We start from the raw sequence: 25,780 nt of genomic DNA on the forward strand, positions 1-25,780 counted from the left end.
GTGTTGTTCAAACTGATGCTTTAGAACATGGGATTGGGGTAGTTCTGTCACAACTGAATGGCCAGGGTCAAGATCAGCCAGTTTCTTTTATTAGCAGGCAACTCCTCCCCAGAGAGCAGCGTTATGGTGCCATTTAGAGGGAAGCCTTTGTGGTGGTTTGGCCTTTGACGAAGCTAAGACCCTTCTTGTTTGGGACTCACTTCAAAGTTCAAACTGAGCATAGACCTCTCAGATGGCTTATGCAGATGAAAGGAGAGACTCCCAAACTATTGAGGTGGTACATTTCCCTACAGGATATGGACTTTACAGTAGAACATTGTCCCGGGACTGACCATGCCAATAAAGTTGGCCTTTCCAGGTTTTTCTGCTTAGATGATGAGAATCATCAGGTTAAGGGTTAAGTTGCTCATCACCTTTCATCTAGAGTGGGGACCTTGAAAGGAAATGCATCGTCTTGCATGTTCACCCCTACATTTTTTGACAGATGCTGAAGGTTGCTTGACTCTGAGAGTGCACTGAGGCCTGCTAACCAGATCTCAGTGCCAGGTTTCACCCTATACAAATTGCATGTTGAATTGGACACCCCAAATTGCCCAGGCATGACTTACTTTTAAGTTCCTAGTATATGGCACCCAGGGCATGTAAGACAGAATGTCCACACAGAGCCACAACACTCTTTGTGCCACCCTTCATGTGACGAAGTCCAAAATAGCCCACAGCCTGCCACTGGAGACTGGAAGGAAAGTGTTTCCACTGACAGTTCGACGTTGCTATTTAAACCAATCGCAAAACCACTCTATCACTTAACATTATATATACAGGTCTCCCCTGTTAGTCTGTGGGTAAAGTTAGCTAATACAGAGTTACTGGGTGGCATCCCAACCTGGCTAACTTTTTTAATTGGGACTTCCAACCTGGGTAATGTAAGATATCAAATTAATTGTGACAATAAATATGGCCTGATGGCCAGGTGAAAATTAATGTCACTATTAAGGATAAGCAACTTTTAGAACTTTGCCTCTCTGTGCTCTGCTGGTTCAGAGACATACGCACACAGACAGCTTTCTGATTGCCTGGGGAGATGTGTGAATGCCCTCCAGACTCAGGAGCAAAGGCAGTGCCGCAGCAGCGAGGTGTCACCTCTCAGCCAGGGTGGTCACTTGGGAGGTTAGCTCAGAGGCGAGCTTCAAAGGGGAAGCTTCCTTTGATGGGGCACCTGGCCCAGCACCCCTGAGCAAGATGCCTTTTGTTCCTGTAGATAGCTTGGAGACAGGGCCAGAGAGAGGAAACTCTGCCCCAGTGGTCATGTTGCCCTTAGGCAGCCATACCACTGGGGTGGGCTGCCTTGCTCCTGATGACCAAGGAAGGGTCGTGCCATCTTGAAGGGGAAAGAATGTGGCAACCTGGGTTAGCAATAGTCCATAGGAGGGGACCCAGTAGCCCATTGGCTAGTGACTGCATGGTCCTCTCAATGCATATTTGTGGGATAAATATGGATCCTTTGGCACACTGACCCTCAGATCTCTCTGGAATTGGAGAGAGAGTCGAAAGACTGTCTACTTCCCTTTGGCCCGCATAAAGAGAGGCTGCACACGCGGAAGGACTACTCCTGCTGCACTGTGGGCTAGCAAAGTCCGTTGAGCATCTTTTGCCAGCATTTCTTATTATCAGGACCACTCCATTGTCGTCTGTGGTGGTCCACCTGTAAAGCTTGAATCTTGCTTAAAAAATGCCCTGGTGGCCAGGTAACGGTCCAAAGTATCCTTTCTGGCACTCCCGACCTTTTTCCTGAGGGGCTTGGCCACCCAACTCGGGCTGCAGTTGCCAAACTAACTGTTTAAATCTGTTCGATAGTGTCCAAATTTTTTGTTGGCCAAAGCTTGTTTGTGGCTGATTTAAGTTATTTATTGCTTCTCAAATCTATATCTCTGGAACCCTGCAATGGATTTTGATGATCAAGGTCTCAAAATTCATAAAAATATAATCTACTTTTATAAATCGGTGTCTTGTTTCTTTCATGTCGTGTGACTTTCTTATTCTGTTTGGTGCTGTTAAATGCTTTACACATTGTTTCTTTGCTAAGCCTTACTGCTTGCAGCCAAACTACCAAGGTTTGAGCTTAAGGTTAAGTAAACATACCTGACTGGACCTAAGAATTTATTTGTGAGTGTACTACACAACAATGCTATCCTGCCACATCACGTAGCACACCCAAATCTTCACAGTAGCTTCTTACCAAAGAAAGATCCAAAATGGGAATTCAGACCCATCCTCAATCTGAAGCTGACAAACAAATGGAAAAAGAAAGAGCGATTCAGGATGTTGTCCTTGCACCAAATCTACCCAAAATTACATCAAGGAGATTAAATGTGTATGATAGAGCTTCATGCACATTCCACAATATTTTCACATTCCTAACATAAAGAAACACAGGATGCTCCTAACTTGTGTTAGGAAAACATCATTTTTAGTTCAAAGTTCTCACCTTTGAAAAGGTACAAAGAGCAGACTAGAGGCCAAAGGGCGTGGAAGCGGTAGCTGCTTGCCTGTGAAAATGAAAGATTTTCAACTACCCTTATCTGGCCATTCGGTTAATAAAAGAATCATCTCCAGATACAGTGAGGAAATATTTTCGTTTGGCAGTAAACGTCTTGCAGAACTTGGTATTGAAAATCAACTATCGAAAATCAACATTTAACCCCAGTACAAAGGATTCACTATTGAGGTGCAACACTAGACACCACTGTTGCAAAAGTGTTGCTTTTGGAGGAGAGTCTTCAATCTAGCAAATGGAAATGTCACATTGTGAAACACACACTCTAGCCAACTCATCGTCAACTCTCCTCATTAATGGGATCAAAGGCATCATGCATTTTTCCAACATCAAATGCCAAGCTGCACGAGTCCTTTACAACAATGCCTGGCAGATTAAGCGAATCAGAAGGGAGGAGCTGGGAGAGCAAGATAACGTTATCCCAAGAAGCTGTGCAATCAATCCTTTAGTAGTGAACCAAGCAACCAGTGTTTTGAAAGGGGGTTCCTTTCATCAGGACATTCTTTCTCAGACTTTAGTAACAAATGCGTCCCTTCTATGTTGGGGTGCTCACATGGACCATCTGCAGGTAGATGAAACTTGGACAGAGAAGGAGAAATCCTGTCATATCTATTTGTTGGATTTGGTAGCTGTCCATCTTGCTCAGAAATTATTCTTCCCTTTATTTAGAAAACATACGCTTCTTATGGCTACAGCTACCTGTGGATTCCTCACCTAATGAATTCTCCCCATGCCTGGCATTCAGAACCTACAAACAGATACCTTAAGTTGTGTGATAGAAGAAAATCATGATTGGGTCCTCCAGGGCGAAATACTGCAAAACGTTTTAGGAAATTAGGGTTTTCCTCAAATAGATCTTTTTGAAGACACATCAACAAAAAATGACAAAGCTTCTCATCAAGATATTACAATCCAAGAACCATGGGGAATGACCTTTTGATTGACTGGTCAAAAACATTTGGCTTTTTTTCTCATCCCTCTGATTTCAATAGTCTTGACCAAACTATGACATTCCAAAGCAAGGATGATTCTAATAGCCCTGGAATAGCCTCAGAAGTGATGGTTCATAGATCCTCTTCCCTATCAGAAAGACCACACAGGAAGCTGCCATGCATCCCAACCTACCAACCTCCTTTTTTAAGAATGGAATAAGAAGATTTTTCCTCTTGTTCGAACTCCTCTCACATAAGAATTAAACATAATACTTTCAAAGCTCATTGGTGTTTCCTTTGAACCAGTACATAAAGCAAGTCTGCAACATTAATTGTAGACATTGCAACTGTTCGCAGAGTAGGCAAAATTAAAACATTAGGCTGAAAAGAGCCTTGTACAGTTTTTCATAAGAACAGGTTGGTAATGAGAACTCGTCCTCCTTTTCTTCCCTATGTAGTGTCTGATTTTCATATAAATCAGACAATTTCTTTACCAGCTTGTTTCCCAAATCCGTCTAATCTGGTGGAAAGAGACCTTCATTTATTGAATTTCAAGAGAGAATTAACATTTTATCTTGATAAGACAAAAGAGAAGAGACAAACTTACCACTTATTTGTCAACGGTGGTCATCGTATCCCTGGTCTTTCCATTTCAAAACAGCTCATTATCAGGTGGATCATCTTGTATAATTTTCTGTTACCAATGGCAAATAAATCCATCCCTGGTAAGCCTAAAGCTCAGTTAACTTAGGTAAAAGCAGAGAATATGGCTCTACTAAAAATGTACCCATTGTAGAAATATGTAAAGGTGCTATGTGGAGATCAGTACATACCTTTACCAGACACAGTTGTTCGGATTCAGATTTGATAGCTGATGACCAAGTGGATCAGGCCTTTCTAAGGAATCTTTTTGCATAATGTGGGAAATCTTCAGCTTTTTACTTCTTGTCTGCTATCTTTCTTGTGGGATCAGCTTGCCGTTCTATTCAGTGCTTATGTCTATTGATGAGGATTTCCTTGAAAATAAGGAAAAGGTTCTTATTTGTAATCCTATTTCTCTTTCAGGAGAATCATCATCAAAGTCATAAGCAGCCCCCAACCTCCCCAAGCAACACTTAGCAGAGATTTCTGTTTTGTGCTCATTTTATTTTTGTAAACATGAACTGACTTAACTTTCTCTTCTGGTGCATGATGGGATACTGAACTAAAGGTGAGGCACGTAATGGCACTGTGCTAGTTTTACTATTTTAGCTGTGCAGCCTTTGCTCTAGCATTGTCCTGCATGTCCTTTATTTTCCCTTTTTGAAAAAGAGGTTTGTGACTGATGTTTCTAGTCACTTTATGTACAGTGACTATATTAATACATTTGGAAAGGCTTTAAAAATAAAACAAATGAAATATGACCATTCCTAGCCACTTAAGGGCTGAAAAGCCAATTATTTATTAACATGTATATGCCTTTTTAGTTTTCAAAAAGGAATGTGTGCATACACAGGTATATATTTTGCAAAATGCTCCTGGGTCTGGCTCGTGGGCGGGACAACTCCATGCTTATCACTGTGATGAGGATTCCCTGGAAGAGCACTAGGTTTACAAGTAAGAAACATTTCCTGATTTCCACAGTAGAGAAGACTACAAATACGGCAAACAATAAGATGTCCTAAAGCACAGAGAGTGCTTTTTTGGAAACATATAGAATCTTTGCACATTCCATTGTGGCTCCATAGAGTATGGCATGTACTGGCTTTGGAAAAAGTCACATACACACTGCTATATGAAGACAAACCTTTAAAAAAAAGAAAAAGTGACCCTTCCACTTACATATTTGAAATGTATGGAAATCAGATTGGATGCCCCAGTTAGACTGAAGACGCTGCAACTGTTTGATTACTGAATGACCGGTCAATTGAATCAGTCTCCTCAGGATATAACATAAGTGAGGCGTGTCCCTTAAATAAAAACAATTGGGCATTAACAAATTTGAACATATAGTTACAGCTCTGGAAAATGGCAGCTACTGAATTGTGACTTTTTTATCAGAAGTCCTGATCTTATGTTGACTGTCATGAAACTCTGTATGTTTATCTTTGGGAATCTCAGATTTGGGCCCATATGTTAACTTGCAACATCATAACTGCCCCCTTTCGGGCTTTTATTCTTGATTCCGATCTCTTAGACAGGAGTGGCGCTACAGGCAAGACAGTAGGCATAGGTGCTGCAACCCACTGTTGCATCATCAATTCCATGGGCTTTCTGTCTTGTTAAAACAGAGCAGAGTGGGCTGAAATGGATGACCTGCTCCAACACCTCCCTCCAGAACATAAGGAAAGAGGAGAAGGGATAGTGCCATAGGAGGAGCTAATATCTAATGCTGATATACAATGTGACCTGGATACTGCTGATACTTCAGCTGGAGGGGTTAGTACCTCCATCACTTTGTGTTGCCACTCCTGGCTGCTCATCTTTTATTTCAAGCCAAATGTCCAGCAGCATATCATCAACTTTCCCTTTGACTGGGAACACCTTGTTGGGCCACAAGTTGATAAGATGTTAGGGAAATTCTAAGTACACAGCTAAAGCCAGGGATGCCCTTCAGACATCCTCTCTCAGGTGTTCCTTTCGATGGTGAAAGGGTAGAGGCACCTCCAAGACTACCTCTATCAGTGCCAGCAGCAGTCCTTTTACCAGCAAGGGGGCAGAGGTGACACACAGGATTCTTTACAGAGTAACCACTACTGAGGCAGAGGCACTGCCTCCAAGGGGGCCTCTACCTTTAAGCAATGATTTTCTTCTCATCCCCTCGACCACACACCTCTTTTCGGGGGGGGGGAGGGACTCCAGGAGTTTGTTCCCTGCTGGGAAGAGATCACCTCCGATTGATGGGTTCTCTCCATCATAGAGCACAGGTACTGCCTTGAGCTCACCTCCACCAAGCGTCCTACCCCACAAACACACTCTCCTGAAACACCAGTGCCTTCTTCAAGAGGAAGTGCAGGCATTCATCCTCAAGGGCACCATAGAGCTAGTACCACTGCAGCGTCACAGCAAAGGCGTGTACTGTCTGGACTTTCTGATCCACAAAAAAGACTGGCCGCCAAGTTCCATGGTGGACCTTATGCCCCTCAACAAGTACATCCTGTCAAGACACTTTCAGGACTACTTTATTTGATGTAATTCCACTGCTACAGCAAGGTGACTTCATTAACGCAGTCGATCTGTTGACACCTGCTTTCACATACCCTACTATCCTTCTCACCGCAGCTATCTACGATTTGTGATAAGTGGTCAACTTTACCAGTTCAAAATATTGCCAATCGAAGTCACCGCAGCCCTAAGGTGGTTGACCAAATGCCTAGCTGTGGTGACTGCCCATCTCAGAAGGGAGGGCATTCACATGTTCTCCTGTCTCGACAATTGGCTGATCAAGAGTGCAGGGAAGCTCCAGTGTCTGGTGCACACTCAACCCACCATTTCCCTCTTTCACAGGTTCAGATTTATCATAAATGCAACCAAATCCCATTTCCAGAACCTTCCGATTCAGCCCTTTCTAGGGCCCATCCTCAACTCAATCATGGGCAAAGCCTGCCCCAGCCAACTCTGAGTACCAGGTTTCTAACAGGTACTCCCTCCGTTTCAGCCACATCATAATCGAACAGTCTGAACAGTGATGTGTCTCCTAGGGATGATCGTCTCCTGCATAGCCATGCCATACTACACATGTGTCCTCTCCAGCGGTGTCTATCTGCGCAATCGTCACAGGCAGAGGGTCACTTGGAATATTAAGTGTTGATATGGCCAGCACCTATTGCTCTCTGCAGTGCTGGAACTGTGGCAAACTGTTGCCGTGCCGGCCCTTCATGGACCCTATCCGTAGGTGACCTTCACCACAGACCCTTCACTTTCAGGATGGGAAGTGCGTCTCCAAGGCCTAATGGTTCATGCCTTGTGGTCACCGCTACTGCGGGGCCTCCACATCCACCACCTAGAGCTTCTAGCCATCCAGCTATCATGGCCTTCCTTCAGATCATCTAGAACTAAATGATCATCATAAAAAGTGACAACATGACTGCAATGTATTACCAACAGAAAGAGAGGCGGCACACACTCTCCACAGCTATCAGCACAAGAGGAGAGTATTTGGCATTGGGGAAATGACCATCAGATGCACACTTGGTGGAGTACCTTCTGGTATGGTAGAGGGAAACAGCTTTGCAGACCTAGTCAGCAGGATGCAGCAACAAGTCCACGAGTGGGAACTCCACCTGCAAGCCCTTCTCTGGGACTTCTGTCATTGGGAGGAGGAATTGTCGATGTCAACCTCTTCACAGCCACACAGCACAATGCCAAAACTTCACCTCCAAGTTTCCACACACTCAGTCCACGGGCAACGCTTTATGGATGAAAGTGAGGGATCTTTGCCTATGCTTTTCCTCTTCTTCCACTCCTTTCATGTGTGATCAGGAAGCTTTGGCAAACCTCCCTAGCTCTCATTCTGGTGGCTGCCACATGCCAGACAACCCAGGTTCTCAACCCTTTTTAGGATGTCTGTAAAATCCCACAGGAAGGTCCAAAATAGGCAGGAGCTTCTCATGCAGAATCAAGGCAAGATCATCAAAATCCCAGGCAGCTCAGAGTAGCACCTTGGCTCCTGAAGTCCTAGAGCTTTGTTACCTTAATCTCCCTCTAGAATGCATGAACATTCTGAAAGAAACACACAGGCCCACTACACATGCCTGTTAAGCTGCCAAGCTACATGCAAACCAGGGAACACTATTTTGTTTAGGATACCTATCATCAAGGCTTTCATGCAGGCTCTCAAGCAGGTCATCCCACCTAGAGTACCTCCTGTCCTGGTCTGAAACCTTAATGTTGTTCCTGTGAAATTTATAGGCCAGTGGTTCCCAACCTTTTGACTCCTGAGGACCCCCACTGAATCACTAGTGGATGCCAGGGACCCCGGCAATTTGTACGATTTTAAATTTCAAACATTAAAACAGTAATTCACAAAAAATACATAAAAAGTACACGGCAAACAAATACTCAATATTACTAAAGATATAATTATTTTATTATGGAAAAAGATACAAAAATCAAAAAACTTTAATGGAAAGGTTGGTGCTGCATCTCAGTGACTAACTTTTTCAATGTTTAGTTTTATTTAGGAAAGTTGAATTCTCAGGTCAAATTCTACATTTCGCAAGCAATTTCTGTTTTTATTCTTTAGTTACACAATATGTGAGAAAGCTTTTTCACAAAAATATGTGTTGGGGAAAGGAAGTAAAACCATAAGGGCCTCTCATCTCTCCATAGCCTCTCTGTCACTTGTATTTCATTTGTTTTATAGCTCTACTCATACCAGTGTAGGGTGTCGATCACTTTACAGGGGGCTACAAGGTGTAGGATTCTCATACCGTCCATACTAGTAGGCATTTGCTAAAAGTGCTCAGTCTGGAGTAGCACAAACTCAGGATTCAGAACATAACACAGTGGCTAGTGTTGACTTTAATAAGAATGTATTTCTATGTGAGCAAACTATTTTAGCAGCATAAGGATTAATGGAAGACTGGGAAAAAAAGCATAATTTTTGCCATGCAGTTTGCATGCCAATCTTTGATGCCAGTTCATAGCTCACTGTGCTAGATTACGACTATAACTTATGAGCTGCAGACCAACAAAAGAGTCCCTGTGACAAAAACAGTAACCCACTGTGCCATGCATATAAAATACTGTTCTTTGCATGATACATGTTCTTTGCAACAGGCATATTAACCATCTGTGCTACCTTAGATGAGTCAAAACTGCCACTAGACAAAACTTCCATCTCTGTCCAGCTGGTACATTAATCATCAGTTATCTTGACGCTTTCATTTTTCCCTGAAAGCTCCTGGATGTACATAGAATTTTGCCTAATCTTTTCAAACTGCTGCACAAATGAAGTAATAAATATAAAAAAGACAAGCAGCGAGAGGCTCTAACCTGTCGGCCCAGGCCTGCGGACCCCCTGGGAAAGTGTCACGGACCCCTAGCGGTCCGCGGACCACAAGTTGGGAACAGCTGTTATAGGCCATCCGTTTGAACCAGTAAGGTTGCTTTTCTTGTCACTATTACAACCTTAAAGAATGTTACCAAGCTGCAGGCCATCACCTTGGTAGAGTCTTTCTTTCAGGTCCATACTGACAGACGTCCTTAGAACCATCTCTAAATTCCTCCCAAAGGTCATATTCCCCTTCCTTTCACTTCAACCAAAAAATTGAGCTTCCTGCCTTTTCCCTCAACCAGGTTCTGTAGCAGAAGGTGCGCTTCACACCCTTGATGTAAAATGCTTACTTATGTACTACATTGACAGGACCAAGACTTTCCACAAAACACAACCATTTTTTCATCACATTTGCTAAACATTACAAAGGTCACCCTCTGTTAAAGGCAGGTATAGCCAGGTGGATTGTCAAGTGCAATTAAACCTTCTATCTCAAAGCAAGAGAATGTTGCCTGCCCTGCCCAGACCACAATCTATCCATAAGAACCGTGCCACCATGGCTTTTCCTTGGTAGCATCCTGATAGCTGACATTTGCAAGGCATCTACATGTTACACTCCACACACATTCACACACATTCACTAAAGACTACTGTGTGGAAGTCCTAGCTCGCCATCTCCTAGAGTTGGTCAGACTGTCTTTAGGACTTTCTTTCAAGCATCTGTTTTAAGGACTTTCTTTCAAGCATCCGTGCTGTCCACTGGCTGACCACTGTTAGAGGGAGTACTGCTTTACAGTATATGCAGAGCATGTGTATCTGCATCTGCACATGCTACGAATTGAAACGTTACTCTTCTATCTGTTAATAGCGTGTAGTGCTTTAGATTCAACTGCACCCACCTACTTCCCTGGAGGCCAGTGGTTGCTTCAGATTTCTTTTTCTTTTACACTTTAACTTTGTTATGCACTTTGACTACTAAAATATCCTACATACTTCTCCAACAGTATACTCACCCGCTTTGCAAAAAACAATCTAACAGTGGAGCTGATGCCTAAGTGCAGTGCATCCCAAAGTGTGCGCCGTGGCTCCCTGGTGCGCCATCAGAACTCACCAGGGGCGCTGCGCACTTCTAAGGAACACTGAAATGCTTTCATTTTCATACTACCGTAGGGCCCCATTCTAAAAGTACATCACATTTAGAATGAGGCTTTACAGGAGTATGAAAACGAAAGAATCACAATGGAAATAAATCGAACTTGTTAGGGTTTTGCAATGTTATGTTGTAAAGTGTAAAACCCATCAAGTTTGATTTGTTTCCACGTCGAGTCTCTCTTTCATACTACGGTACAGCTAACAAAGTTGCATGGTAGTATGACAGAGAAAGACTTGCAGTGGAAACAAATCAAACTTGATGGATTTTACAATAGACATCATAACATTGCAAAAACCTAACAAGTTTGATTTATCTGCACTGCAATTCTTTCTGTTTCATACTACTGTATGGCTCCATTCTAAGGACAAGTTACGTTTAGAATGGAGCCGAACAGTAGTATTAAAAAGAAAGAATCACAGTGGAAATAAATCAAACTTGTTAGGGTTTTACAATGTTACATAGTAAATTGTAAAACCCATCAAGTTTGATTTGTTTCCACTCAGTGTTTAAATATTTATAAATAAAAACATGCCTGAAAGCTCTCCTCTGAAACATGTGGCTGCTGCAGTTAAATATGCATGCACAGAATATTGAGGCAGCAGTAATCCTAAAGCCATCTTCAGCCTCTTCAATCCATTTACAGCCTCTCCCTGCCCCTTCAGCTCACTCTTGCATCTTTCTCCCAATGTGGAGCTTTTACGTCCTTCTTTTTCTTCATCCTTCCCATATGTGCCTTTGCTCACAGTAAATGCCTGATGCAGAAAACTAAGGCCCATATTTATGAAAAGTTTGTGCCGCATTTGCGTCATTTTTTTATGCAAAAGCAGCGCAAACTCACAAAATATAAGTATATTTTGTAAGTCTGCGCTGCTTTTGCGTCACAAAATAATGCAAATGTAGCACAAACGTTTCATAAATATGGGCCTAAGTGCCAGTCCTTAAAAATAAGTGCTGTGCCCCCCACTGTATACCCAGTGCTTAATTTGTAGATAAAAATGTGATGGTGATGAGATCTCTCTTTTGAAACAAGCGGATGCTGCATTTAAATGTGCAAGCCTTCTCGGGCCTCTTTAATCCATTTACAGCCACTCCCTACTCCTTCAGTTCACTCATGCAGCTTTCTACTTTCTCCCTTAGTGATGCTTTTTAGTTTCTCTTCCTCCACGTTTCCCATATGTATCTTTTGCTCTTTCTAAATGTCTGATGCAGAAAACCGGAAACCACCTGTTCAAATTAATCCCTGCGGAAAGCACTGGCTCAAATTAAGCACTGTTAGCACTGCGACTCTTTCTCTTTCATACTACCATACGGCTCCATTATAAAGATGTTATGTTTGGAACAGAGCCGTACGGTAGTATGATAAAGAAAGAATCACAGTGCAAAAATCAAACTTGTTAGGGTTTTGCAATGTGCATTTGCAGCCCTGAGTAACCCATGTGGGAATGCCATGTGGGGATGTTATGGAAGCCACAGCTGTCAGCGTCTGGAGTGGTTTGGACTAGCACATGACGTCTTGCCTAATAAATAAAGAGTATGTCCATTTAGGCAGGGTCAGGCCCAATCAGGACAATGATAGAGTGTCACTTCTGTCAGTGTTCTGCAGCTACTCAAGAAAAGAGGGTAATCATGAAATTACAAAAATGTCAACATTTAAGAGGAAAGCGGGAAATTGAAAAAATAAGAATCGGCAGAATGTATTTCTCCCCTTGAGGCCTGAATCAGGTCTATTGTCACATATGGGACTTCCAAGTATGGTGCTGGAGGATCTGAGATCGAAAATACTAATGTGCTTTTTTTTTTTTAACTTGCCAGGAACTAGGAGAAAGCGCAATGGCAGGCAGAAAGAGTGTGATAAAAATGTTGTGCACTGGTTTTCAGCAGCAGATTACTGGCAGTGCATACTCCAAGCCACTAAAGACAAGTCCCTATCGCAGAAGCCCTTTATCAGCTTCATCCCAATTATTTTTTAGGAAGGAAAATTGAAGTGCTCCCAAATCCTGGCTCACATCCCCCCACCTGTCAAAAAAAGTGACATAACAGGGAGCCGCAGCCAATGGCCAATAGGTCAAGGGAGTCACGGGTCGAAAAAGTTTGGGAACCATTGCCTAAGTGCATTGCCAACTAAGATTTGAGCCACTCTACCTTGTGACTCAAAGACCTTTTTGAAGAAACACAATCTGCAAATGTTTGAGCCCAACAATAAATGGTAGGATTATGCAGAGCGAGTAAGTTTACAGCACTAAACTCTATGAACAGCTTCTTACAGAGTAAATCAAATGTTTCTTATGGTGGCTGTTCAGTGTAGTTAGTTGTATTTGTTGGTGTTATTTTTTGATTTCCGCTCTTGGGTTACAAATCTGGACATGATTGTTTAGTGGTCAGGAGGTCTTTTTGAACCGACTGATTTCTAAAGTGCAAATTTGTTTCGTTTTTTTATGGGCAGTAGCATTGATAGATACTGTCAAGGGCTGGGTGAAGCAATCAAACACAACATGTAAGAAACAGTTGCTAGCATATATTTTAAAATAGTAGTCAAGTTGTAATGAGTTAGTATGTTTAATATCTCAGTTTGTGGCAATTTTTACTATTCTTAGTACTGTAGGGGCTGAAGAACGATATTTGGAGAGTAATACCAGATTGTGGCCGGAAGCTGAAGAGGCGGGGTTCTTTGATCTCAGACTGACGTTGCCATTGTTTCCTTCCCCTTACTTTTTTTCATTTACATTATGGCTCATACTTCCTTTGGGGATGTTTCCAGATATAGAAAGGTCTGAATTCGTTAATGCTTTTCTGATATGTGAATGACTTCTTCTCCTAATCCATTGAACAAAGCATGGATTCCAAGTTTTCTGTTGCAACAGGCCCATCAGTGGCCTATCACAATGGAGTGTTTATAATTCACAATACACAAAACAGATGATATATGCTCTTCTAAGTCAAGTGATGCACATATCACAAACCCATGCTAATGCCACGTTTGGCAGACATTTTACAATGTGTAAATTTCACAGAAAATTAATATTTTCTTATGAAAAGAGTTGACCTTTATCTCAGCTACGTCTTGAATGTAAGTGATACTTTCTATGCTTGATCCTGTGAAAAACGCACAGCGGCTGCTTTGAAGGTTGTCTCTGAAGCTGCACTAATATGTATGAGTGAGCTTCTAGTTATCCTCCAACACTTTCAGCTGATTCTTCTCTGCTCCTTGGGATGCCTAAGCTTCACACCACCAAGCAGCTTGTGCAAACGCTGTGCTTGTAGGACTGGAAAGGAATGGACTTTTGTTTTATCTACATTGTATCATATTTTAAACCTTCTTCTTCATCATCATCTTCTTCTTCTTCTTCTTCTTCTTCATCTTCTTCCTCTTCCTTTTGTTTTTCCTTTCTTCCTCCTCCTCTTCTCCTTTGAGAAGGGCGTATAAAACAATTATTAAAGTTGGACTCCCTCTAGTTACTTACTTGAGCTACTATCAAATCAGGACCATCAGTGAGAACAGTGTAAATATTACAATTGAATCTTTTCTGTTAAATCCCCAAGTTTAGGTGGCGATATGCAAAAACGAGTATCAGGCAGGTTTACGTGGACACGGCTGCAGCCGAGTGTGTCACTTCTGAATTAGTGATGTAATAATTTCCCTCAAGAAGGACAAGGCTATTCCTGCGGCCTCATCCCTGATTGCTGCAGGACATCTCCCAGTCACATCACTCAGTCTGTCTATTATTGGGGGTCCATGGAGTTTGTGAACTTGTTTGATAATATTTTATGTTATTTGTGTATCATTAAAAAAACAATAAAATATATATATTTTTAAAAATCGTTAGTGTTGGGGGAAACACAGATTTCCTTTTCCAGGTTATGTCCATCTAAAGTTAGCTTTACATTTTTCTACCTCCATGGCCTCTGTACTGCTGGATTCCACATAAAGGTGACGGAAATTTGTGACAAATATTAGACTCGTATGCTAAGCTACTAGACACTGTACGCTCTTATCTTTAAATCTTGATTTGCATTTCTCTCGAGCCATTCACCTATTGCTCACAGTGACCACTGAATGGACGAAGCAGATTTCACTATTTAAGGCCTGAAATATCTTCTGATTTGGTTTGTGCTTCATAAGTCTTAAGCTGTTTCAAAGGGCAAGGTTAGTGTTGGCCCACTTCTCTTTTCCTTTGAATGCCCATTTATTTACTTCATTGTGGATTTGTCAGCAAGAATCTGTGGACCACTTTGCCCCAAAAAGCAAAGTACATAAAGTAATAGAAGTTGAAATGCCAGAAATCCCTTCTGATTTGGTTTGTGCTTCATAAGTCTTAAGCTGTGTATGAATAGCTGCTCTTTGTATCACAAACAGTTGCTGGTTTTTGCAAGAGGACGATTACTTAAAACATCCTTCTCCAAAACACATAGGGCCAGGTTTACAAGAAAGTGGCACATCGGTCCCGATGCACCACTTTTCTTGTGTGTCCCTACAGCCACCTAACAACACTATGGTTGCATTGTATTTCCAATACGGTGCACCATGGCACATGTTAGGCCAATAGTGTTAACATTTTTTACGCTATTGTGGCGCTTTGCTCCACTAGCGGCAAAAAGCTTAACACTAATGAAGCAAAGTGCAAGGAGGCCCATAGGTTATTATGGGTGTGCCTTTTTAACGCCTACTTTGAGCTGGCATTAAAAATTACGTCAAAAATGGCACAATGAAATGTTGTAGATATCATTGCAACACTTTTGCATGCCTCCTAATGCCAAAATGCCCCCCTTGCATACATTATGTCTGGCTCAGTTATAATGTGGCGCAAGGGGTCGCAAAGTGGAGCACTGCATGTATTGTTCCACTTTGTAAATATGGCGTGCTGGTTTTTGCCTCCATGAACCACATTAGCGTAAAAAAATATTATGCTAATGTGGCGCAAGGAGGCGCTAGGGCCTTGTAAATCTGGCCTATAGTGTCTATATTTGACATTCTGTATTTGAAAGAAATCGGATTTCAGAGGTGTCCTTCCAAATTGTGTCAGGAGCTTTTGACCTTGATGTCAGATTCGAGAAATGTAGACTTACTGAGGCTCCTGCCGTCCCTGATTGCCTATGCTGGTAAGGAGCTAAACCTGGGTTTTTGTGTGTGAGTAAGTTCACGCTGTTAATATTTCACTGTATTTTTTTTCAATTATTTTGTAGGAAATTATAGTGAGGACTTCGAAGACGAATCAGAGACCCATCCGTCTGTTCATACAGAAAAAGAAACACACCGCAAAGAGCCAGCTTCGCAAACTGGAGAAGGGTTAAATAAGGAAAAACAGGTACATCACGTAAGCACTGTAGTATGTTTAGTGGTGTTCTAGGTGTATTGTTTATTGAGAAAAGGGATCTCTCCTATCATGATGTCATTATAGATATTTAGAACATTGGGCGAGATCTTGGAACTGCAACGTTCTATTGCCTGCAGTCCTTGGAGCTGGCCTTATGTCTCCCTGTTGTGGGCTGGCTGTCTAATTCGACAAATAAAGAAGGAACATACTTCTGGCATATTTTCGTGCCTGTGGAAATGTATCTCAGCGTTGTAGTCCCACACCTCTGTTTGTCTACCTTTGTGTTTTTTGCACCTCGTGTTTATCGGATAAAACGTGTTTTCTTAGTGTTTAATGGCATTTGTGTTGATGTCCTAATGTTATGTTTGATCTCCAGACTTGAATTGATTTAAGGTCTTAGGTTGGTTATAATTAAGTGACTTTTGTAAGTTTCAACTTGAATTTTTTTTATTATTTCTTTGTCAAGGGAGTTTCATTAATAATCATAAACACTGGATTGTCCTCCTCGTGCCTGCACAACACTTTTAAATGTGAAAAGAATCAAAACTGCAATAAAGCAAACTAATGATATGCATAAGAATAGGCATACGCTTCTTTGCATTTTAGCACTTTTACAAACGAATTAAGGAGCAAACTCATGAAAAACTCAAATTAAATATAAGAAACAAAGAACACCATTGCTGGTCGGAAAGAGTTATACATTCCCTTTATAAAAGTGAAGATAATGAAAAGAAACTGTTGTCGTAGGCATACCGTGTTGCATTAAGAAAACACTGCATTGTCACTTTAAGGCTGCCATTGGCCACTACAATCACAGTGACAGTCCCCCAGTTATGTTTTTTTTCATCTTCACGAGAAAGCTCCCAGAACACAATGCTCTGCTCTTTCATCTCTATCTAACAAAATACTTCTTAATGTATTTGAAGAAGCATATGCCAGGCGAACTGGTGGCCTGTAAAAATATCAGTATATTTGGACTTCATTGGACGAGATGATTCCGTAAAAATATCTAGTTTTACGTTCTGCACGGGTCCTACTAGTCCTAATATAGTAAAGCATTAGCACTTTATACATTCTTGTACCCTGAAGAGTTATTTTTTGCAATGAGAAAAAATACTGTGCTACAAAGCGCCCAAGAATCGCCATTGTTGTAAGGTATAAACACTTTATGCACTTTGAAAATGTAGCACCAAAAGTTTCTAATAATGTAATCCTTTCTTTTTGTACCTAATTGTGTATTTACCAGAGAATTTTTTTCGCTTGTCGTCCTTTATTGTTGATTCTAGCAAAGTACCCTCTTTTTTAAATGGTTACCCCCACTTTTTGCCTGCTGACAGTGTGTTTTGACGGTGTTCACAAGGATCCTGCTATCCAGGACCCCAGTGACGGTGCTCTCTCCCTCTAAATTTGGTTGCTTAGGACTTAGCACTCATCACAGTTGGCATACTGGTGCCCCCATATAAGTCCCTAGTATATTGTACCCAGGGCATTTGGGCACCATGGGTTCTCCATGAGCTGCAGCATGTATTGTGCTACCCATGGGATCCCATACAAAATGTGTCTGCAGGCCTGCCATTGCAGCCTCCGTGAAAAGGTGCATGAACCCTTTCACTACAGGTCACTGCATCAGGTCACTATAAGTCACCCCTATGGCAGACCGTCCTAGCCCAGAGGACAGGGTTACAGGTACCTGTGTGTGAGGGCACCCCTGCGTGAGCAGAGGTACCTCTACGAATTCCAGCTCCATTTTCCTGGAATTCGTAAGTGCGGGGAAGCCGTTTTACTCATGTACTCAACACAGGTCACTACTTCTATCCAGCTACATAATGGTAACTCCGAACCTGAGCATGTTTGGTATCAAACATTTTGGAATCATACCCCAATACTGTTGCCAGTATTGATTATATGATTCCATGCACTCTGGGGGCTCCTTATAGGACCCCCATCATTGCTCATACCAGTCTTCTGGGGTTTTTTCAGGAAGCCCGCGCTGCTGCCACCCCACATACAGGTTTCTGCCCTTCTGCTGCTTGACAAGCTCGAGCAGAGGAAAGAAGAGCAAAGGATTTCCTTTGGGAGAGGGAGGCAACAGCCTCTCCCTTTAGAAATAGGTGTTACATGGCTTGGGAGGGGTAGTCTTCCCAAGCCACTGGTATGCTTTGAAGGGCACGTTTGGTGCCCTCCTTGCATAAACAGTTTTACATCAGTTCAGGGACCCCCAGTCCTTGTTCTGGCGTGAAACTGGGCAATGGAAAGAGAAGTAATCACTCCCCTGTCCATCACCACCTCAGGGTGGTGACCACAGCTCCTCCAGGTGGCCACTTGATTCTGCCATCTTAAATCCTAGGTAGGCAAAGGCCCCTGGGATCATCTGAATGGCCAGGTCAGGCAGATGACGTCACAGCCCCCTTCTGATAGGTGGTCACCCTGCTAGATGACCAATCCCCATTCCTGGGCTATTTGGGTCTCCCTCCGGGTTGGGTCTTCAGATTTGACAAACAAGATTCCAGCAGGACTCCTCTGCATCGTTTACTTCATCTTCTGGCCACCGGGACTACAACTGGACCCTCAGGAACCAACAATTTGCAACTCTAGCAACGACTCCACTATGCAACATTGTTTCTCTGGCTCCTTCCAGCAAGTGCAACATTTCTCTGGCTGTTCATCCTCTGAGGGCAACGGGTTATCAGCCTGCACATGAAGCAAGAAGGAATCTTCCTTGGAGTGAAGGAGTCACTCCCCTGGATCCGCAGGCACCAACTGTGTCGACGACCAGCTGCGTGGTTCCTCTCTCCTCTGGAATTGTGTGGATCCTGAATCACAGGTGGTGGTCTGGAGTGGCTCCTTGGTCCTCTCTACCAGCTGTCCAACTTGGGAGACGGTAAGCCTGTGCCTCTCCTCGCAGGACAGTACCCCTGTGCACCCCGACTGTTGCAGCTACCAAGGCCTGTTTGTTCCTCCCACAAGGGATCTTCAGGCTCCCTGTAGCCCCGGGCCTCAAGCACTCTTCCCTACAAAGCACAGTCTCCTGCCTGTTGCTCCAGTGACATGGGAGTCCTTTCCAGGTGTGTTGAGTGGGCCTCACCGCGACTCCTGTGCCTGCTGCCTGTGGGGGCTGCCTCCTCTTCTTGTGACTCTCCCAGATACTGAGGGTCACCTCGGACTCCCCTCCTTGGGTCGAGTCTCATGGGCCTTGCTAGTCCTCTTCAGCCTTGCAAAACCATCTTCACTGATTGCCAAGGTTTGTTGGTGGTTTTCCAGCACCACTGACTGACTGCATCATGATCGCCAAAGTGGGACATCACTTGCATCACTTCTGGAACTGCTCTTCTGCTCCTGGGCTGCACTGCTGGCTTTCTTTGTCCACCGTCGACCTCGCCCTGCATCCACAAAAGGGTGGGTAGTGGCTACTGCCACAGTCGGACACTCCAACTCGAACTGGACTTGATCCCCTTTTTTTGCAGGTGCTCTTCTGTCAGGATCCACCCTTGGTTTCTTCCAGTCTTGTCTGAGTCTTGCACAGTCCTTTTCCAAAGTTCTCCTGTGGGTTTGGGGAAAAACCAGGTACTTACCTCTTCTCTCCTGGTCGCTGTGGGGCACACTGGTACTTACCTTTTTCCTTGGGTGGGGACTGCCTTTCACATTCCACTTACTTAGTATATGGTTTGGTCTCCCTCAGGGCCTTCACTATTTTTTATTGTTTCACTGTTTGCTATTGCTTTCTGTGCTAATCACTGACTCCTAATGTGTATATAATAGTGTGTTTACTCACCTCCTAGTGGAGTGTATCATATACAGTATTTTGTTATTTGTGTTACCATAATGAAGTACCTTTATTTTTGTGTCGACTGTGTGGTTCTTTCAGGTGTGTAAGTACTGTGTGGCTGTGGTGGTATTGCATAAGCTTTGCCTGTCTCCTAGATAAATCTTGGCTGCTCCACAGCTACCTCTAGAGAGCCCTGGCTTCCTGGACACTGTCTACATCTCACTTATAGGGGATACCGGAACCTGGTATAAGGTGTCTACATCATAGGTGCTCACCACACACCACACCAGCTTCCTACACTGATCATGATGAATATGTCTAATAAAAAATGTAAAAGAAAATGCTCCTTAATAGCATATTTTATGCTTCGCTGAACTTTTTTTTTTTTAAAGTATTTATAGAGTTTTGAAACCTTTTTTGTCATATACTTTGGTTTTAAACTCTGATTTCTGATGGATACAATTACCTGTGGATTCCTCACCTTATGAATTCACCCTTGTGCCAGCATCAGATGGAAAATCTTCTTCCCAGCTCTCCATGTCGACGAGGACGTCACAGTTGCACGGCTCCATGCGACTCCGTCTGACGTCACAGTGCCAATAAGAGGTCCTCGTCCCCGTGCTGACATCAGTTCCCTTTTTTCTGTGCCTTCGACGCTAACGGTTTTCTCCTAGCACTTGCTTCGTTTGGAGGTTTCATCTTGTTGCGCTTTGTAGTTACAATGTCTCCCCCTAGGAAGTCCGGTTTCAAGCCATGCAGAGAGTGCGGGGTCGCATGTCGGTCACTGACCCTCATGACGATTGTATTTGGTGCTGTAGCTCTGAGCATGAAGTTGAGGAGTGTTCGTCATGCCAGAGCATGAATCCAAAGGCGTTAAAGGAAAGGGAGGCCAAACTCTTTCTGGCCAAGGCGAAGAAGGGTCATAGGAGCCATCGTAGATCCTCTTCCCATGCTTCTTCGAAGAAGCATAAGAAACGGCTCCGTCATGACTCTCTGCACCGTTTGGCTCAGAGCCGATCAAGATCAAGGTCTCCATCTCGTTGGTGACGTGGGAGGTGAGTCCGATGGTGACTGCTCAACCCCAGAGTCCTGAGGCTTCTCCGGCACCGTCCGTCTTTGAGGTTGTGGTACCTCCGGACAGTCCTCGATTTTTACCTGCTGCTCAGGAGTCCGATGTTCAGCAAGCACAGATGCAACAGGGAGACCAGCGGTATCCTGCCTTCCTGGCTCCGGGAGCGGATCTGGCAGCATTTTTGAATGCCATTTTCTGTATGTTCAATGCCATGGCCCCTGCTTGTCCCACGGGTCCACTGGCATTTTCGTTGGGCTCCCCTGCTCCGTACTAGGCGGCGCCGTTTAAGCCATTCTATCCGGCTGAGGGTATAGGACCGGCCCCAATGACATTGCCTCAAGGCCTTGTGGTTCCCATGACATTGCCTTCTAGATCTATGGCGCCGATTTCATCACCCCGTCAGCCGGCACCGATGGTGGAGCCACAAGCATCTTTGGCACCATCAGGATCCATGCCGGCACCGGATCCGAGTGATGGATTCGAACGGAGTCAACCTTACTCTCCTGTTCCACGTCAGTTGTTGAAGCCGGTGTCTTCGGCGTGTGCAAATTCCATGTCGACGCAGAGGTTGGAGGCTAGATTGAGGTCATGCAGGAAGGCCTTGCGTCTTTTAGAGGAGGAAGAGTATCAAAGGCAGTTGTTGAATGAAGGAGAGATTGTTGAGCCCTTGGGAAAGTATCGGGCCTGGAGTCGGCCAGCGGGCTGGATACTTCCCCGGAATGGGACTTGTCTTCACAGGGGAATTTAAGGACGAACATCCTTCTTCGACTTCTGCTGACCCTTTGCTTCCATTCAACAAGGCTCTTACGGAGCCCATATTAGAACTTTGGAGGAAGCCTGTATCGTCACCTGCTGTGAATAGAGCTGTGGCAAGGAGATACAGAGTGGCGCCTGGTGATCTAGGGTTTTTATCACGACATCCTACCCCAGAGAGTTTGGTGGTTCAGGCCTCTTGCTCTACACGGTCTGCTCCAGGCTCCTTCCCTGTGATTCCATCAGACAGTGAATCCAAGCGGATGGAGCAATCCGCAAAGAAGACTTTCTCGTTTTGCAGCATGGCTCTCAAGGCTGCAAACGCTACCTGTGGGCTGGGTAGATATGTCCACGCCCTCATGAACTCTGCGAGGGCCGTGGTTCCTGACCTGCTGCAGAATGTACAGAGACCGTTTGGGGAACTCCTGTCGGAAGCGCAGGCTGCAGCGAAACAAATAATTCAATCTGGCCTAGACTCTACGGACTCGGTGGCTAGGACAATGGGTACATCTGTTGCTACCAGGAGGCAGGCTTGGTTGAGGTCCTCTGGGTTTTCTTCAGTTGTACAGACCACCTTGTTGGATTTGCCCTTTGATGGGGAAAAACTGTTTGGAGATAAAGCGGACTCTGCCCTAGAGCGCTTTAAAGATAGCCGGGCCACGGCAAAGTCTTTAGGATTGCAAGCCTCCTCTGCTACCGCTTTTAGGTCCTTTCGTATTTCAGGGGGTTTGGGCATGGGGCAGTTTGAGGGAGAACCCAGTCCTTGGTCCAGCAGCCTACCAGCCTCCCACCTCGAGTCTTCACAAAGGTGGTGGCAGTGGTGGCAGCAAGTCTCAGAAGGAAGGGGATATCGATATTCCCTTACCTGGACGATTGGTTGATCAAAGCCAAGTCTCCAGAGCTTGTGTTGCGTCACTTGCGGATGGCAACTCAGTTGTTGTTCAGGCTCTGTTTTTCGATAAATGTACCCAAATCTCACCTGGAGCCCTCTCAACGCCTCCTGTTGATAGGGGCAGTACTGGATACAACATTGAATCGGGTATATTGTCCAGGATATTCAGGCGTTGATTCCAATGTTTAAAAATGGAGAAGTTGTTCCTGTACTCCAGGTCTTATGCTTGCTCAGTCTGTTCGCTTCTTGAATTCTGTTGGTCACTCATGCACGCTGGCACATGAGGGCTCCCCAATGGTGCCTCCGCAGGCAGTGGTTTCAACACAAAGGGGATCTAAAGGAGTCTATAACGATCGCCAGAGACGCTGCAGTGGATTTACAATGGTGGGCTGTGGACGGCAACCTTTCGCAAGGAAGGCCGTTTTCACTGCTGCCTCCAGTGTCCATGGTCATGACGGATGCTTCCACTCTAGGATGGTGAGCTCTTCTGGGGGACCTGGAGATCAAGGGTCATTGGTCTCCAGTGGAACAGACTTTTCATATCAATCTGTTGGAATTGCGGGCGATACGTCTTGCTATCAAGGCCGTGCTCCGTCCCTTTGCGGTCAGTCAGTTCAAGTCCTGACGGACAACACTACAGTGATGTGGTATATAAACAAGCAGGGAGAAGTAGGCTTGTATCTTCTCTGCAGAGAAGCTCTGCGTCTCTGGTCCTGGCTTCAGGTCCATCGGATTTGCTTGATAGCAAATCATCTGGCTGTGGTGCTCAACGTGCGTGCTGACTCTCTGTCGGCACCTTTCGGCCGATCACGAGTGGCGTCTCCATCTGGATCTGTTCCTGCACATCTTTCAGATGTGGGGTTCTCCGGTGATAGATCTGTTTGCCACCCGGGAGAACGCGCACTGCCCGTCATTCTGCAGCCTCCAGTATCCGGTTCAAGGAGCTTTGGGGGACGCGTTCCAGATCTCTTGTTACAACCAGTTGCTTAACGCGTTTTCCCCCATACCCTTGATTCCTCGGGTTCTGAGAAAGATTCGCCAAGATCAGGCTCAGGTTATTTTAATAGCCCAGATTGGCCAAGAAGGGTGTGGTACACGGACCTTCTCCAACTATCGCTGTGCCCTCCGCTCCGTCTACCTCTCAGGGCAGACCTCCTTTTGCAGTCGCAGGGGCAGGTTCTACAACCCCACCTCCAGAGCCTGCACCTTCATGCCTGGAGATTGAACGGGGAAACCTGAGCTCCTTTTCTCTCCCACCAGATGTAGTGGATGTTATGTTATTGGCCAGGCGACACTCCACTAAGTCAGTTTATGCCGGCAGGTGGGCAAAATTTGTGGCTTGGTGTGGAGAAAAACAAATTGATCCTTTGAAGGCCCACCTTTCTGATATTTTATTATTTGCTTTGGATGTAGCAAAGAAGGGTTGTGCAGTGGCTACGGTTAAGGGTTATTTAGCTGCTTTGTCAGCCTTTCTTTGCCTCCCGGATCAGCCCTCATTGCTTAAATCACCTATTGTCGTTAGGTTTCTTAAGGGTTTACTTAATAAGTTTTCTCCCACTCCTTTTTCATGTGCCTCAGTGGGACCTAAATCTTGTTTTAACCTTTGTAATGGGGTCACCTTTTGAGCCCATGCACTCTTGCCTGTTAAGGTTTTTAGTGCTTAAGACAGTTTTTCTTGTTGCCATAACCTCCGCTAGGCGGTTAGTGAGCTTCAAGCTCTTTCTGTTAAACCCCCCTTTACTTTGTTTTTCCCAGATAAAGGGGTGTTGAAAACCAGGGCCGCTTTCCTGCCAAAAGTTGTCACTCCTTTTCATATAGGGCAGACTATTACTCTTCCATCTTTCTACCCTCCTCCTCACCCCTCGAAGGAGGAAGAAAGGCTTCACCGCTTGGACCCTAAAAAGGTGCTTAGTTTTTACATTGAAAGGATGAATGACTTTCTCCTGGCAGATCAGCTGTTCGTGGGGTGTATTGGACAGAGGAAGGGCAGAACAGTCCATAAAAGAACTATCTCCATCCATGTGGGTTATCCTTTGTATCAAGATCTTCTACTCGTTGGTAAAAAAAAAAAGGTTCCCCCTGAGGGTATCAGAGCCCACTCCACCAGGGCTAAGTCTGGTGGTGGATATTTGCAAGGCAGCAACTTGGGCGTCCCTCCATACCTTCGCAAATCATTACTGCTTGAACTCTGAGGTTCGGAGGGATGGCCATTTTGCACGATCTGTGTTGCAGGATTTCTTGGTGTAATCAGGCAGGCACCCACCTCCAAGTGCGGTACTGCTTTGGGACTCTATTCATAAGGTGAGGAATCCACAGGTAGTTGCATCCATCTGAAGAACAAGTTACTTTCCATTGGTAACGCTTTTTCTGGTGGATACCTCACAGTCCCACCCGCCTCCCCGTTGCCTGTCTGATTGCACTAGGATATGTGGTTCTATAGATGTATGTATATATTGATATTTTTCCTGTGTATATAAATGATGGTTTTGATTATGTTGCACCATGAAGGTTTTATGTATATGTGTATTTAGTGGAGTTAATGTGGAGTCGGTTCTCACCTGTTCGCCTCAAAGGCACGTACAAAATGGGTGAAACTGGCGTCAGCACGCCGGTGAGGACCTCTTATTGGCACAGTGATGTCAGACGGAGTCGCGTGGAGCCGTGCAATTGTGACGTCCTCGTCGACGTGGAGAGCTGGGAAGAAGGTTTTCTGTTGGATGCTGGCACAAAGGTTAATTCATAAGGAGAGAAATACACAGGTAGCTATTGAATCCACCCAAAAAAGCGTTACCGAAGGTAAGTAACTTGTTCTTTTACCTTCTCTTTTTCCTTTTTCTCAGTAAGTAGACAGAACCCTGCGCTGCAAGAATTTTGCTCAGTGGGATTGTTAGGAGTGAATACCTGTATATTTTCACTGATTTCTCTCACTATGCAGTTTTTCTGTGGAGATCAAAGTGCTTTATCTCCAGAATTTAGGATTTTAATAGAAAAATATCAGAGCCATTGCAGGGCTTCCGGCTATGACCTTGTACCTGTTTTTCCAAAGAGCATAAGAGTCAGGACAGCAAAGGGGCTTTGGAGGAAGTATGGAGGAAATACGCTCCTACCCAAGCCCCTTTGACCTTCCCTCTGATACCATGGGCAAAGTCCTTCAGACTCATTTTCACATAGTTTATTGAGTGATCTTAGTGTCATTGGCATTATGGGGAGGTCCTCTGCATAATACACTGGCCTTTGAGCTCATGGAGGAGCCCTTAAGGTCATATTGAAACCCTCAACGTCCAAGTGAGGTTTTCTTCATCCATGCTTTCAGCCTCGTGAAAAGGTCCTTAACTTTGTGACATCAGTGCTACACAATAGCCATCCACA

At 44.3% G+C, this 25,780-nt stretch overlaps 1 protein-coding gene across 1 annotated transcript in view; it reads left to right on the forward strand.

The window, feature by feature from the left end:
- The window catches only part of CEP162 (centrosomal protein 162), a 697,428-nt gene that overhangs the window by 160,069 nt on the left and 511,579 nt on the right, over positions 1-25,780 (forward strand). The window contains exon 7 of the mRNA XM_069235591.1: positions 15,798-15,919. Coding sequence (XP_069091692.1) covers positions 15,798-15,919 — 122 coding nt within the window. The remainder of the gene's footprint in view (positions 1-15,797; positions 15,920-25,780) is intronic.

This window comes from Pleurodeles waltl, chromosome 5 (assembly GCF_031143425.1).
Source record: "Pleurodeles waltl isolate 20211129_DDA chromosome 5, aPleWal1.hap1.20221129, whole genome shotgun sequence".
Lineage (NCBI taxonomy): Eukaryota > Metazoa > Chordata > Amphibia > Caudata > Salamandridae > Pleurodeles > Pleurodeles waltl.